This window comes from Heterocephalus glaber, unplaced genomic scaffold (assembly GCF_053883595.1).
Source record: "Heterocephalus glaber isolate CG9 unplaced genomic scaffold, H.glaber_assembly_v1.0 deba00000281, whole genome shotgun sequence".
NCBI classification, from domain to species: Eukaryota; Metazoa; Chordata; class Mammalia; order Rodentia; family Bathyergidae; genus Heterocephalus; species Heterocephalus glaber.
In genome coordinates this window covers 29,544,710-29,559,553 of record NW_028258139.1, presented here as the reverse complement: position 1 = coordinate 29,559,553, position 14,844 = coordinate 29,544,710, and the positions used below count along the sequence as shown (strand labels likewise).

Below are 14,844 nucleotides of genomic sequence, written 5' to 3'. Positions count from 1 at the left end.
GGAAAAACTGCTGGCAATTTTCAGTCAAACACTCAAATCATCCAATTTCCTAAAAGGATGGAATCTTGGCCTGATGTATGAATGACACAAGTGTGAAGGCCGATTCTTTCCTCAACAGAAGTGACCGTGCTGCTGCCTGCTTACCTTTAGGAATGTAGCTCTGAGTTTGGTTACCATGGACGGGTTCAGCCTGATGCTCTCCTGCATGATGGATGTGAAACTGTAAAAGAAACAAGCTCTAAGGAGACGCCCCTAGTGGCCTTCAGCAGGGGTACACGTCAGCCTTTCCACGGTACCTGTCGATTAACTGCCAGGCAAAGGACAGATCGCCGACAATCTGCATTGTGATCAGGACTTCCTCTTTAATGTTAATCGTTCTGATCATCTGATGGAGAAACTTGCGGGTATCAGCAAGAAACTGACAAACCTGCAGATTTGATTCCAACTGGTGAAATTCCTGAACCTGTGTTATGTAAAAACATTTAATGAAAAAATTCTGAGTGGCCTCAATGGCACTCATTTTTCTTTGAAACACTTTAAATAAAGCACATTACTAATAATTTCTTGATAAAATTTTTATTCCAAATTATAATTTCAGAAATATATGAGCCAAGTCAAAAAAGTGCACACATTTTTAGGATTAGAAGATGCTTTACTGTTTATCTTGTACAATTGCTACAAGTAAATACTTTCATTTTCCATCCTATTATAAATAAACATTTATTATATAGTATTCATAAACATATACTGGAAAATCTTAATTCTGAACATATGCATATTGCTAGAAAAATACACTTGAGGGACTGGTAAAATGATAAAGCACTTTCTCAGTATGCTTAAGGCCCTGGGTTCCGTCCCTAGCACCACAATACGTACACATAGGCAAGTTATACCACAACCAACGTGTTGCTACTTTTACATCATTATTAAGTTTTTCTGGTTACTCTTTAATATCAAACAATGCTTCAATGGTGTCCTAAAGTTTTCATGTATATACTCAAGAAGCCTGGGCTACGTATCAAAATAAGTGAGACAAAAGAAAAAAGAATCAGAGACTAACAAAGCTGCCGGTAGTTGTAGTACAGACTAGAAAATTCCCCAGAGAAGCAAAATAGACAGTGTAAGTATGCACCTGCTCTGGAATGAAACACTGTGGTATGCTAACCTGGGGCACTATACTGTGTTGTCACTTACAGCGATCATCCTAAAAACCTCCAAGAAGTAAGAAAAGCCTGTGAGAAGGTCTGCCAGATGAACAAGCATTAATTATATCTCTAAAAATGTACAGTTACACTGATTGGATAGGGTTACAGACAGTATTTTAAACAGTCTATGGTTATTATTCTCATGCTATATTTTCCATTTTAAACCTATTTAAAAACAAAATTAGGGGCAGGGATTTAGCTCAGTGATTTTTGCTGCCTGCTGCGCAAGCGCAAGGACCCGTGTTCAATCCACAGTAGCAAAATAAATAAATAAATAAATAAATAAATAATAAAAATAAAAACAAAATTAAAATTTTTAGCCGGACATGGTGGTGCATGCCTATAGTCCCAGCACTTGGGAGGCTGAGGCAGGAGGATTGCCAGGAGTTCAAGGCCAGCCTGTACTACATAGTGAGTTCAAGACCAGCCTGAATTACATAGCAAGACTCTGTCTGAAAAAGAAAAAAAAGAATTTAAGAGCGGTGAGATATAATCATTGCTTTGCGTAGCATTATTTTTCAGTAGATTAAAAAATAAACTATTTTTTTCAGAAAAGAAAATGTATAAAAGCATATGATCACTACGCAATTATTTTCACTTTTGTGTACTTATTTCTAGCTTTTACATATACCTTTTACAAACCTAAAAAATGGTATGCACACACAATTTTATTTTTACCTCATTATCACCAATTTCCCAATGTTCCTATGTTGTTTTCATAGTTCTATTTCTGGGACAGCATGCTTTCTTCAAGTTAAAATATCCTGCCTTATGCTGTCAATTTATTGATGCTGGTCACTTATTTGTCCAATTTTGGGATACTACATGTAATGGTACAGGGAATACACTAATGCTCATTGCTTTTGCTTCTGGTGCAATTCTCTTAGATATATTTTTAGTCAGTGGTTCTGGCACCTGCCTCACAAGCTCAAGGTCCCGAGTTCGATCCTGGTGCCAACAACAACAAAATAAAGTCAGCTTCTGAAAATTCTGGAGCTGGGGATTTAGCTCAGTGGTTCTGGCACCTGCCTCACAAGCTCAAGGTCCCGAGTTCAATCCCCAGTACCAAAAAAAAAAGTGTCATTTCAGATATATTTTTAGGAGCAAACTATTGCAGGGGTCATAAGGTATGATTCATGATCCAAAACTAATTAAAAAAAGACTTTCCTTACCTCCTCCAAGGCCTGTATTAGTTGTACAGTTTTTCTGCCTGCAGCAGTGGAATCATCATAATTTAAAGACAATATTTGTTTTGAGATCTCTCTGAACCAAGCTTGGAGATTTTCTATTAAGACAGAAACAAAGAAAAACTGAAATCCAGAATTCCAATGTCCATGGTTTTGAAGTTAATTATGTCATCTCTTACAAATCCAGTTCTCATTCATAGAATTTTTGCCATGTGCCCAACATTGCTTCCAGGAATTCTCCAAAGCACAACAAAAGTGTCTGGACATGTGCTTTGTAGAACAGATTAAACTTTCCACATAAATAACAGTCTAAAGTGCTTGGCAGAGAAGCCTTAAAGGCCTGTGCACACTGCAGCCCACAAAGACAAGGCAGTCGTGGCCATGGAGAGCATTGGAAAGGAACGATGGGGCAACAGAGCTACGGGAGAGTAGTCTGCAGAGGTGAAGACAGGCAGAAAAATGATGGGGTGCTCTGTCCAAAAGGAGGTTTCTGGCAAGGACAACAGTGATCAAATTTCCCCATGGGGTCAACACTGAACCTAGCCCTTGAATCTGATTTGGTTCTCATCCACTTGGCTTTGTGACCAGAATCATGGAAAGAAGTTCATGAACCGAGCGAGGAAACACTGCACATTCCACAGGGTGCAAAAGTACTTCTTAAGATGAAATAAACTGGACAGCCAGGAAAAAAAGGGTAAAATGGGCATGCAAATGACCTGAGAAACAAGGCTGGCATTTATGAGAACCTAAAAGAGACAACAGAGATTTATGAGCCAGATTCTAGACTACTAATCTGGTTGTACTGTTAGGGATGGTTTTTGTCTTTTTCTTTTTGGTCAGAACGTGGTGACTTGGAAAACATGATGCCAGCTTACATCACATCACTATAAACTGGCTGACTTTTACATAGGAATACTAGCATACTTTGGAAACATATTTTAGAGCCACCAAACAGCATCAAATAAATCCACAAAAGCCAAAATATAATAATCATAAGCTCTTATTGATGAAAAATAGCTATTTTTAAATAAAAAGCTACACTATTAAGCAATTCTATTGTATAGTTAACTTCACTGGAAGTACATCTGATAGTTAAGACAGATATTAAGCATTTTAAAAAGTTAAATTTGTCATCTTAAAATTCAGAATGGTCTGTCAGAGCCATGTGATTCTTATCTATAAAAATCTAAAGCAGTGGCATAATTTTCCTATAGATAAAATTTCCTAAAACAGGCAGGATGAAAATCATAAAGTAAAACTTGAGAGATGCTTCCTTCCCCCAACAGTCTGCAGCTCCCCTCTCTTGCCACTAGATGGCAGGCGCACTAGACAAGACCCAGGTGACATGCGGAGAGCCTTAAATGCGATCTATGTTGGGAGTTACTAACTTTCTCAGGTGGCATATCTCTTTGAAAAGACCACAAGAATTATACATCCTTGCTGCTTCCCCTAAATGCACACAAAGTGACACGAGTTGTGTGTACTGTGGGGTCAGGGCAGAGTATGACTCTAAGCCCTTCTATGAATCAGAGTTAAGATCCCCTGGTTTAGCCTAACCTCACACTTCAAAGGTAAGACAAGAAGCCTTAAGTGCAGAGTGGATTCAAACAGTGCCCACGAGAGCCCAAGGCTCAACACAGCTTGAAGCAACCTTGGCTCTTCATCAGCGTTGCCACAGGACAACGTCATAAGCAGTAGGAAAACACCAGGCCTTTCACTTGGCCAGTTTCTAACGTTTCAGACAATCTGTACATGTACACTATTTCCGACACACCACATTTCCCCTCAGTAATTACCATTTTTCTCTACTCTGGTTAGAGGTTTCACTCCTGAAAAGACATCGGCCAGCTCAGTCATCCGCTCTGAGCCCTCCTTCTTGTAATACTCCCATTTGGCCTGCTTTTCTGAAAGCATTTGTTTGAACATCTGTTGAAGAGACAGAAAAGACTGAAGAGAAAATCCTGCTCATGCAGTTTACAAAGAGACCCTGAACAAAACCCCATTTTTAAGTAAGAGTATTAGAAAATGAATGCTGGCCTACCTCTGAGTTATACAAACTGACAGGCAAAGTGAGACTATCTCCAAGCCTGGGGTTCTCAGCCCAGCAGCACAAAAGCATACCCCGGAGGGTTTGGAAATCTTCAAATCCCCACGCCCAACCCTGGAGATTTGCTTTAGATTTTTTTTTTTTGGTACCGGGGATCGAACTCGGGTCCTTGTGCTTGTGCAGCAGGTGGCGAAACCACTGAGCTAAATCCCTGGCCCTGCTTTAGGTCTTGGTAGGGCCAGAAACCAGGATTTTCCTGTGAAGCTGAATTTGTGCCCAGAGTCACATATCGGCTTTTCTAGGCCACAATTCCTCCAACACCCATTTAATCAGGGAAGATCTGGGCATCACCCTGCCAGATTACAGAGTATGGACAAAATCACCAACAGAGTTTCTTTCTTGTCATACTATACAGAAATTGTTTGTTAATTCACTCCATCATAAAACTTAAAAGAAAATGGTGTAACTCTGAGTTCTGTTTCTTTCTTGAAACAAATTTTAAAAACACACATTCTCATTAGAGAACATGTCGTCCCACACAAAGGTACAGGATTTGTGTCCCTGGGATCGTAGGAGATAAATATGCATGAATACTGATTTTTCTCTTAGGAAATTCTTCCTTTGGTAACACTGTAATGAAACTGAAAAGATGCAAAACAAGGAGGGAGACCCCAGCTACAGATGGGAGAATCAAACTGCGTGGGGCGCCTGGGGTCTGTGGAGGAGGAGCCCGCAGTGATCTGGGCAGGATGATTAATCAGTGAAACAAAAAGCAAGACGAGGTACACAGGTTTCATAACTTTGTTCCTTTTGAGACAGGGTCTCGCTATGTAGCCCAGGCTGGCCTCAAACTCACAGCAACCCTCCTGCCTCAGTCTGCCGAGTGCTGGGACTACAGGTGTGCACCACCATGCCCGGGTCAGATTTCATATCTTGTAAGATAGAATCTGGGGGGGACAGCTGGCCCTTGAATTAGAAAATGTAGTCATATGGAGAGCAGAAGAAATACAGGTCTAATTACTGTGTTTACAGAGGAGTCAGAAAGTGATTCTACACAAGGTTGGGATGAGAGGTAGGAGAAAGGAAAATACAGGCAAAGGACGCAAACTGAAATGTCAGAAATTCAAATCTGTCATTTCTGTGCCCAATTTGTATGGGACAATCCTTTTTTCTTCCAACCCGAATTTTCTCTTCATGATGGGGTGGTGCCCCAAGGCTGTCTTGTTTCTCTGCCTGAGCAGACAGAAGGGCGCTGGCCACTCTGCTTTGGTGGAGGTCCGAGAGCAGGCTGAGGGCTGCAGATGCAGGCTTGGCGCTCAGAGAGCTCAGACCTATCCTGATTTCCAGTCAACACTCCTGAACTACACGGAACCAGCCCGTGTGCGGCAGCTCTGGACTCTGACTGCTCCGGATGCAGCCCTCGGGGGCCTCCGAAGGTCAGGGCTGCCTTCTGGCTCATGTAGTGCCTGGTACTCGCTCCTAGCCTCAAGACTGGCTTTCGCTTTCTTCTCATAGGCTCAGGACTCTTCAATGGCAGGGACACACCTTGCTGTTTTTTAAACTCCTAATATCTTACTGGGAATAGTAGGTATTCAATAATTATTTGTTAAGAAAGAAAATATTAAAATTATTAAATAGCTGAAAACCGGAAAATCATTGAAAGCATCTAATGCACACGTTAGAGTTGTGTTAGCAACCAGCACCTAGTTTTTCTGAGCTACCTAGGGAACACAGTACCCTCACAGGCCTGGAAGGTAAAGAAGCACCCAGTATATCACCAACCAGCCTGAGACAAGGTGGCACCACCGCCTGCAGCTAGTTCCCGAGCCCACCTGGTCCAAATGCCTGAGCACTGCCATAGAAGCGGGCACTCCAAGGTATCCTCTGTTTCTACTTCGCTCATGAGGATTTCTCAGGGCAAGGCTAACCTCAGCATTTCCCTCATTCAAATCGCTCGAAGTCCTTAAGACCACCCTGCTAAATGCAAATTACTCACCCTACTAACTCTTTTCCAGGGGGTACCCTGGCTGGTGAAGTGCAGCCTGAAATCCTGCAAGGCCCCTCATGCCTGTTTCCTGCCCGTCTCAGCATCACTGCAGGCCACCTTTTGGGTGCTTTCTCCCCTACAGCCAATGGGCCTTTCAGCCCCTTGGTGGACATGCTCCTCCCTGTCCCAGAGGGCTCAGGCACACAATTACGGCAACGGGGACACGTTCCGAGAAACGTGTGGTCAGTCATCTTCACAATGTACCTGCAGGAACTAAGATGGCTACTGCATGGCTAGGTGATTCGCTCTCATGGGCTCACCATGGTGCATTTGATGCTGACTGAAGGATCCGTGGTATGTGGCTAGTATTTCTCCCCAGCACGTTCTCCAGAATGCTCCCTACTCTGTCAGCTAACTGACACATCCCTCTCTGTCCCTTCAGACTCTTAACTTCTGTTTCGGGGAAGTTTTAGGGCTAGGACAAGATCCTTTGCTGTAGGCACTCAGAGAACTGTGCTCCTCCCTGTGAGAGCACAGATCTCGGTCTGTTATTCTTGACTGACGTCTGTATTCCTGACTAGGCATAACCTTGTGTACTTCTCCCACCACTGTGTCTTCAAAGACAATACGCAGTACTTGCCTGCTGAATGTCTCCTGTCCTTTCTAAAAGTAGGAACTATTTTACACAGCTAGAATGTGTAGCCTGAATCAAAAGACACAGCAACTAAATCCTAATCTCTTTCTTAAAAGTATTTTTAAACATTAAAAAACCTCTAAGGCTTTGGTGATTATTCATCATTTTACCTCCTTGAGTATAAACTCAAACTGTGCGGTATCCAACAGCAACTGGAAGAGGATCCTGGGATTGTACCTAGAGTCGGTTAGAATCTGGTCCTTGATTTGACGAAGGCGTTTATTGTTTGGGTCACAGGCTGGAAATATGAAGAGAATAATCAGCTGTTTATTACATGTGTAGACAATATGTATGAGTCAAGATGAAATCTTAAGTACTTGGCTTTACTTTAAGCATTTAAAAAGTATTAAGCAAAATGTTTACCAATAGAGGGTAGTGAAAGAATGAGTCTATGCTAGGGAGGACAACTGACTCTGACAGGGAGTGTTATTCTGATACAGTGTTGGCTGAAAACAGTGTTTCTAAAGTCTGTAAGCGTTTTGGGGTTGGCTTTTATCAACTGCCTAATTCACTGAGAGCGCTTCATAGGAGGGTGGACTTAGTTCCTGTCTGTTTGGACCTGTTTCCAGTGTAGACACTGATCCATGCCATTTGCTTGTAGACAGGCAGGCTGAGATCGCCATCCTTAAAAAGACCTGTTTGCAAGGTTGGCTCTGGGCTGGTATTTGAGAACTTGGCCTCTGGGACAAGTGCTCACCACTTTGAGAGTTGAGAATGATCCACTATGCTGTAGTGTTCGCATGACAATGCGAACTTCCTCTGGTCTGGACTTTCCTGCAGGCCAGGGAGGGGCTGCCTACGTGATCAGACTCAGTAAATACGTGGAAGCTGAGTCTAATAAGCTTGCCTGGTGGTAATGTTTCTTGTGTGTTATCACAACTCAAGCAGGTCCTGAGTGACTCCACCGGGAGAGGATTCTTGGAAGCCTGAACCGGAGCTGTGGCCATCCATCTCCTTGCAAAGGCCTCGGACATGTGGCTGCTCCATGCTCCCTAGAGGATCCACTACACAGGCACTGGAGCTTAAGGCAACCAAGCCAAGGTCACAAAGCTTGGCAGTGATTATTGACCCATGGACAAAACCGCAGATGCCCGGACTCAGTCTGGCCTATCAGTTGCCAACCAAAGCTATTTCAAATAAGATAAACAATGAATTAAAAGAAAAGCACAAAATAAAAAATACTGACGTTTGCTGAGGTTGGTTTACAGGGTCAAGAATAATAAAGTAGGATGAGGTAAAAATACTTATAAATTCAATCTGTCTATATCTAGACTGCAAATAAAATCAAAATAAAAACATTAAGGTAACAGACATTGTCCCAAGTTCCCAGCTGAGTAGGGTACAAGGTCCGTGGTACTTGCACTAGTATTTCACATGCACACTCACACTTGCTCTCCCGTGTACAGCTTGAAATGTCTGCAGGTACAATAGGGCTGTGTTGTGAGAACGGACACCACAGGGTGTTCTGGTGCCACCATTATGCTGGCCTGTGGAAGGCCCTTTTATATACTGATTTCTAAGCTATCGTGCATCAGGATGATTTGTGACAACCTGAGACTCTGTGGAAAACCGCAGAGTTCTGATTCTTCATGCATTTTCCAAGACTACCTGAGAAGAAATAATTGGAACTGGAGCCACTGACTCTACAAAGACAAAATTTCCAGCTTCACATTTTCCTAACCATGAAACAAATAAGAAAACCAAAACCAAACTCCAGTTCTAACCACCTCTATATCCACTCTAATGCCTGCGGAAGGCCACTAGGAGGCAGTATGAGACTGTCAGCCTTTATGCACCAGGGCCAAACTGCCAGAGATGCTAAATAAGCAGGTATTTTTCCCAGGTCTGACTCACAGGCAGACAGGCAAATCATTTGCTTCTGCTAAATCATCCTTGTGCAATCAGGTCAGGCAGTGGCCAGGCACAAGAATGGAAAGCAGACGTGGCTGAGGATTAAAAACTGCGGTCAGCCCTGGTGTGGGTGCAGATCCAGGAGACAACTGTGTCCAGAACACAAACACAACTATCAGGCATCGTCACACAGAGGAAGCAGCAGAGGCTGAGTCACTAGAAAGCCACAGCTGGTTTTATGACAGGACAAAGAGAGGGCCTGGCCACTTACATGCTTGTAAGTGGAAGACTTTTGGTACAGAAGATTCTAAGGTGAGTCGATTTAGTAAAATCCTGAAATTAGAGCTGGAGTTCATGTAAAAGATAAACAGCTAATTTAAAGCAGATCAATTAGATGATGAAGTGTCAGCCACAGTATTCCCACTGTGGGTAAACTGTAAGTGGACCTATGAAAACAAGCAAAAGGCTCCAAAAGCCTGGAGAGCAACACTTGTGAGAAAGGTTTAAGGCGCTGGAGAGCAGGCCAAAGAGAAATGACACCCATGTCCAGATAGGGAGGGCGAGGAATCCCACTGCTATTTTCTCTGCAGCCCACTTCCGGGAAGTGGAAGCGGATGGTAGCTCCAGGGACTGTGAGGAACAGCTCGAGGGGAGAGCTGTGAGGCCGGGGCAACCATGTTACGCAGGGGCCTCGGGAAGCACAATCTCATCTGAAAAAAAAGTGAGTGCCTGTCCCAGCAGGTCGTCAGGAAAAGTGAGCTGATGGGAAGATAAAATGAGAGGCCTTGGCAGGCTGCTGAGTGACACAGCTCCTGGGGGAGGGACACTCAGTCCCAGATGGACCGATTCATTACTTAAAGTTGATGAAACATTTACTTCGAATAAAAAAAATTGGCCATCTCTGAACAAGCTTGGGATTAGCTCAACCCACTCACTTCTCTACTATGAAAGCAGAGGTTTTAGTCAGTTTGCAGGTTCTACGGAGATGATTCACACAGACTATGGACTCCACGAACTTGACGGTCAAACCCTATGGACAGAAGGTCTCAGAGGGCTCTGCTTCTACACAGAAAGGGTCGAGACTGAATCTTCCTGAAACGAGCGCTGCAGTCTACGCAGGTCCTGAACTCAGTGGGCTCATGTCTTTCTGTACTTCCAAGATCATACCACTGATTCCAGACTTCTGCAGTCTAGAATTTCTGCTGAGTTTTACTTCATCTTACTCGGGGCCTGGCCAGCTCCTGACTCCTGGATGGAGCCTTTGCTGACTTCCTCTTTCCTCCACCCCAAGCAACGTTTCCCTCCCTACACAGGACTCGCACACTTGTCTGCTTCACACACCTGGCTCTTATTTACTGCCTGGACCTTGTGTCAGCTTCCTATGGTTGCTCTAACAAATCACCGCAAGTTTAGTAAATTAAAACAATTCAAACTTATTCGCGTATGTTTCAGAGGTGAGAAATCTAAAACAGGGCCCACTGGGGTAAGCACACACTAGGGGAAACCTGTTTTACCGCCTTCTTCAGCCTCTAAGGCTGCCTACATTCCTTGGTATGTGGCCCCTCCCGTCTTTAAAGGCAGCAATGACTACTCAAGTCTTTCTCCTGATGCACTTCTCTGCTTCTGACTTTTCTGCTTTCATTTCCTCAATTTAAGGATCCTCATGATTATATTAGGTCCACTGGCATAATCCAGTACAATACTTGAAGTCGGCCAAAGAGCAACCTCAATGCCCCTTTGCCATGTAAAATAACATGTCTGCAGGTCCAAGAGATCAAGACATGGACATCTTTGTGGGGGTGGCTTGGGAGGAATTATTCTGCCTATTGCAGATTTGCAGCAACCCTTTCTTCTATGTGTATATCTCATCCCCTTGAACTGATCAACGATGAGCTCCTTCAACATGAGAGCTCAACATCCTCAGATTCCCCAGCACCTGACTTACCTAAGTTGACACAAAAAAGGCTGAAAAAGCAACTTCCTTCTCATCCAAGGACTCTTTCCCTGCGAAAGCACTTTGCTTCCTGAGGTACATGTTGATTCTGAAAAGCTTCCTCTTGCGTTACCTGAGTCTGCTGTGTGAAGCATCAGCCACCGGATGGCTACATTGCAGTCTCGCAGGCAGTTGAGGAGCCTTGGGATGTTGTCCAGAACCATCTCCTCCCTTAAGTAACCTTCTTTCAGAAACTGCTGCACTTGAGTGTGCACTCTTTCACTGACAGTAGCATACCTGCTTGCCTTTGAAAATTAAAAAAAAAACTAGAATGTACTAAAAATTACTTATCTTCAAAACAAACCACATTCAATTAAATCCCTAGACAAAAAAAGCCAAGTGGTTTTCCTTCTTTCCTTTCAATAATATCACTTCTACATGACATGAATACATTTGGACTGCAGTTCTGACACCCAAGGGCAACTGGTTTCCTAAACAGTTCTGAAAAGAGAATGTACTTATTATAACCCTAGTCTGGTGTGACTTTGTGTTGAACCTCTGCCCAGTGGTTTCTTCAAATGTCAAAGGAAGAAACGGACCGAGTGGTCCCTCAGATCCATCCCTTTCTTAACTTGGATGACAAAGACACATAAAGACAGAAGCCGAATTGCCTACTGCTGATAATACTGTTGAAAATGGAGGCAGGACAGAGCAGACAAATGAGAGAGATCAGACTGCTACAGGCATAGGAAACTTAATAAAAACACACACCTTAGAATGTCCACATTGAATTTTCAAACCAGCCTTTTGGATATTTGGTTATTCTGCTTTACTAAAGCAAGACTAAAATGTTAAATATCATTAACTAGTCAAGTTACTTTAAAGCTATCAAGAAGCTTTAAAAAAATGTCACAAATGAGAGAGAAAAGGGAATTTTGGAAAGGAGTTTCAGTAATGAAAAAGTAATGCTTTGATATCGGTAAGTATGGAAGTGCCACTTACTCAAATGTATTTCTAGGGACATGCCAACACTGCAGTTATTCTGTGCATTATTTAGGGAACATAATTTATTTGGATAAAACATGATAAGGCTTTGGAGTCAGTGCTGTTCTACCCACACAGGAGACTCAGTAACTCTGGCAGCCAGGCTGAGAAATATAATCATCCAGAACAGGTACATATCCGAATAAAATAATTTACTTTTATTCCTTCATTACTCAAATATTTCCTCTGCCTTGTGTCCTTATCAAAGAGACAGATGATAGCCATTTAACTTAAAAATGAATGTCTTAGGTCTTATTGCTTAGATAAGCTAAACAGCACATCAGGAATGATCACTTTAAGCTATAGTGACAAAGTATTATCCATGTTCAGTTAGCATCTTTGGTATTCATCCTACAGACAAAAACACATAATTCCAACAACTGGAAAAACCAGCTCTGTCCATAGGGCATTGTTTAAACAATATAAACAAAGTCAATTAGTACTATATATTCATTATACTGGTTTGTCTTAGGACACCAAATAGCCTTAAGACCCAAGTCTCCAAGTTAAAAATATATACTGGTATGTTTTTTTCCAATGTACAAAATTTACCTTCTATTAGTCATATACTAAATGTCTACATGGACATTTTCCAAATTCCTTGGAAAAGCTACATAGGTCAATCCCTACTTCATAATCCAGGCTCACAGTTATGAGGAGCCTTTCTGGTTAGGCAAAACCTACCTGTTCTCTGACGTTTGAAAGGTCCAGGGTGTTGTTTAAAGCAGTTTTCGCAGCTTTGTAAGGTTCCCAAGCATCTGCTAGATTAACTGTGATCCCCATGTAAATACTAATTACCTGAAAGAGGACACATCTACTCAGTGTGTCTACTCCTACTCACTTCAAGGTTAGTTTAAAATATAAAGTTATGTAAGACATTGCCCCTTTCCAGGTTAAGCTTGTACCACTGAAACCCAGGACTTTCCAAATACATAAGTAAGGATCTTCCTCATGAGCACTTTCAAACAAGAGTGACATGGGCTATTCAGGGAAAAACAAGCAAAGCAAAACAAAGTTTCCCTTTCAAACTGTTGTGCATTTGCTTCCTGAGTGAGGAAAAATGAAAAGGAACAGAAAAGCAGTGAATCTGACTAAAGCAGAGGTTTTCCTAAACATTTCTGTTTTTTAAGGCTCCAAAAAGTTACTGAAGGCTCCTAAGAATCTTTAAAAAAAAAAAAAACTATTAATATTTATCATATTACACATTAAAACCGGGAAATTTAAAAATATGTAACTTATTTAAAATAACAAATCTATGCTGACATAAGTATTTTTCAGTAATAAAAACGAACACTGGAGTTGTCCAAAAACACCTGTAAGAAGAGTGGCATGACACTGGTTTACATTTTTTCAAATCTCTGTAATACTTTTTCCCTGTGAATCCATGAGATTTAGCTTTATATTTTTGGTTTTTGGTTTTTTTCCCCAGTATCGGGGATCAAACATAGGACCTTGCACTTGCAAGGCAGGTGCGGCACCACTGAGCTAAATCCCTGACCCTGCTTTATGTTTTTTTGAGTACATTATTGAGTGCATATGAATTATGACTTAATTCACCTCAGTATTGTTTAATATTATAAATGACCTTCAGCTCTATTAATGTTTTTCTCTAACTTTCTCTATTGTGTTATACTTTCTCAGTAGTATATACATTTAATTTATCATTCTGGTTGGCATTTGCCTGGCATATTTTTCTTTTTTTTTTGGTACTGGGGATTGAACTCGGGTCCTTGCGATTGTGCAGTGGGTGGCGAAACCACTGAGCTAAGTCCCCAGCCCCATATCTTTCTTTTTGATCCTTTTATGCCAGCATGTATGTGACAGAGGGTTTTGGTTGTTTATTTTGCTTAGGTTTTTTTCAGGTATCTTACAGGCATCATGAAACTGGATTTTTACTTTTTCTTAACACTAAATATGCTTGTAATTATAGTACTATAGTCAAAACTTCTTTAATAAGCACTGTTACCATGAAGGAAAACTATCAGTTTTCCTCTTGATTGCTCAACTCCAAGCTCAGAAGCATAACGCATGAGTGGATAGGAATACTCACTTCTTAACTGTAGGTTGCTCTCACACTGGCAGTAAATTAAAAGGTATCTCATAACAGGTAATGTGATTCAGTAGCTGTGATTCAACAGTTAAGTAGAAAATCTCCTACCTGAGCATATGAACTGATTCACTGCCCTTGGTAAAATCTTGTGCGGGAAAAACATTTCATACACATTAGGTATGTTGTTTTATTCCTTAAGAATATTTTTAAGTCAAACAAGGTTTAAAAGTTACAAACATATCACTGAAGTCATGTAAATCTCAATGTGCTCTTCACAGCCATCTTATAGGTAAAACTTAAAATAGAACTGAAAGAGCTATTCACAAAATGATAAATAAGATGAATTCTGCTATCTTAGGAGTCACAAAATAGCTTAGAATCATAAAATAGAAATAATTTAAAAAATCCTCATGTAACTTAGTTGCATTCTCAGGAGCAAAAGCAAGCTACATTTTATACATGGTTTTATCCTGAGAGCATTCCATTGGCGAATACTGGGTTGGTCAGGAAATCTTACTGACAGATTTAGTCCTTCCTGCTATGATATATAAAACTTTTAATACACTTAATTTTGCCTAAGTGATTTTATGACCCAATATTTAAAACATCATAACCTCTGATATAAGGACAAAAAATGGCAAGTAGGTTTGGTTATAAATTTATTGGAGGAAACAAAATAGTAATACTTGCCCAGTTATCTGGAAAGTATTTATCCACGATCTCTCTCATTTTCGCTTGATGGGTGTGGAGAATGGAAGGCTCAAAGTAGAGAATCACATACAGCATGGCAGCTTGATTTGCCAGGGCCGTGCTGCGGTGCTCTGGCAGCGGGTAGGCTGAGACCTG

At 41.5% G+C, this 14,844-nt stretch overlaps 1 protein-coding gene across 3 annotated transcripts in view; it reads right to left on the bottom strand.

Annotated features, from left to right (window-relative positions):
* Washc5 (WASH complex subunit 5) overlaps positions 1-14,844 on the bottom strand; it is a 56,785-nt gene that overhangs the window by 26,263 nt on the left and 15,678 nt on the right. For all 3 annotated transcript variants that reach the window (XM_004837968.4, XM_021252142.2, XM_021252153.2), the window contains exons 7-14: positions 14,689-14,841; positions 12,633-12,746; positions 11,038-11,209; positions 7,231-7,358; positions 4,189-4,318; positions 2,378-2,490; positions 297-463; positions 145-220 (exon numbers count right to left, since the gene is read on the bottom strand). In XM_004837968.4, coding sequence (XP_004838025.1) covers positions 145-220; positions 297-463; positions 2,378-2,490; positions 4,189-4,318; positions 7,231-7,358; positions 11,038-11,209; positions 12,633-12,746; positions 14,689-14,841 — 1,053 coding nt within the window. The remainder of the gene's footprint in view (positions 1-144; positions 221-296; positions 464-2,377; positions 2,491-4,188; positions 4,319-7,230; positions 7,359-11,037; positions 11,210-12,632; positions 12,747-14,688; positions 14,842-14,844) is intronic.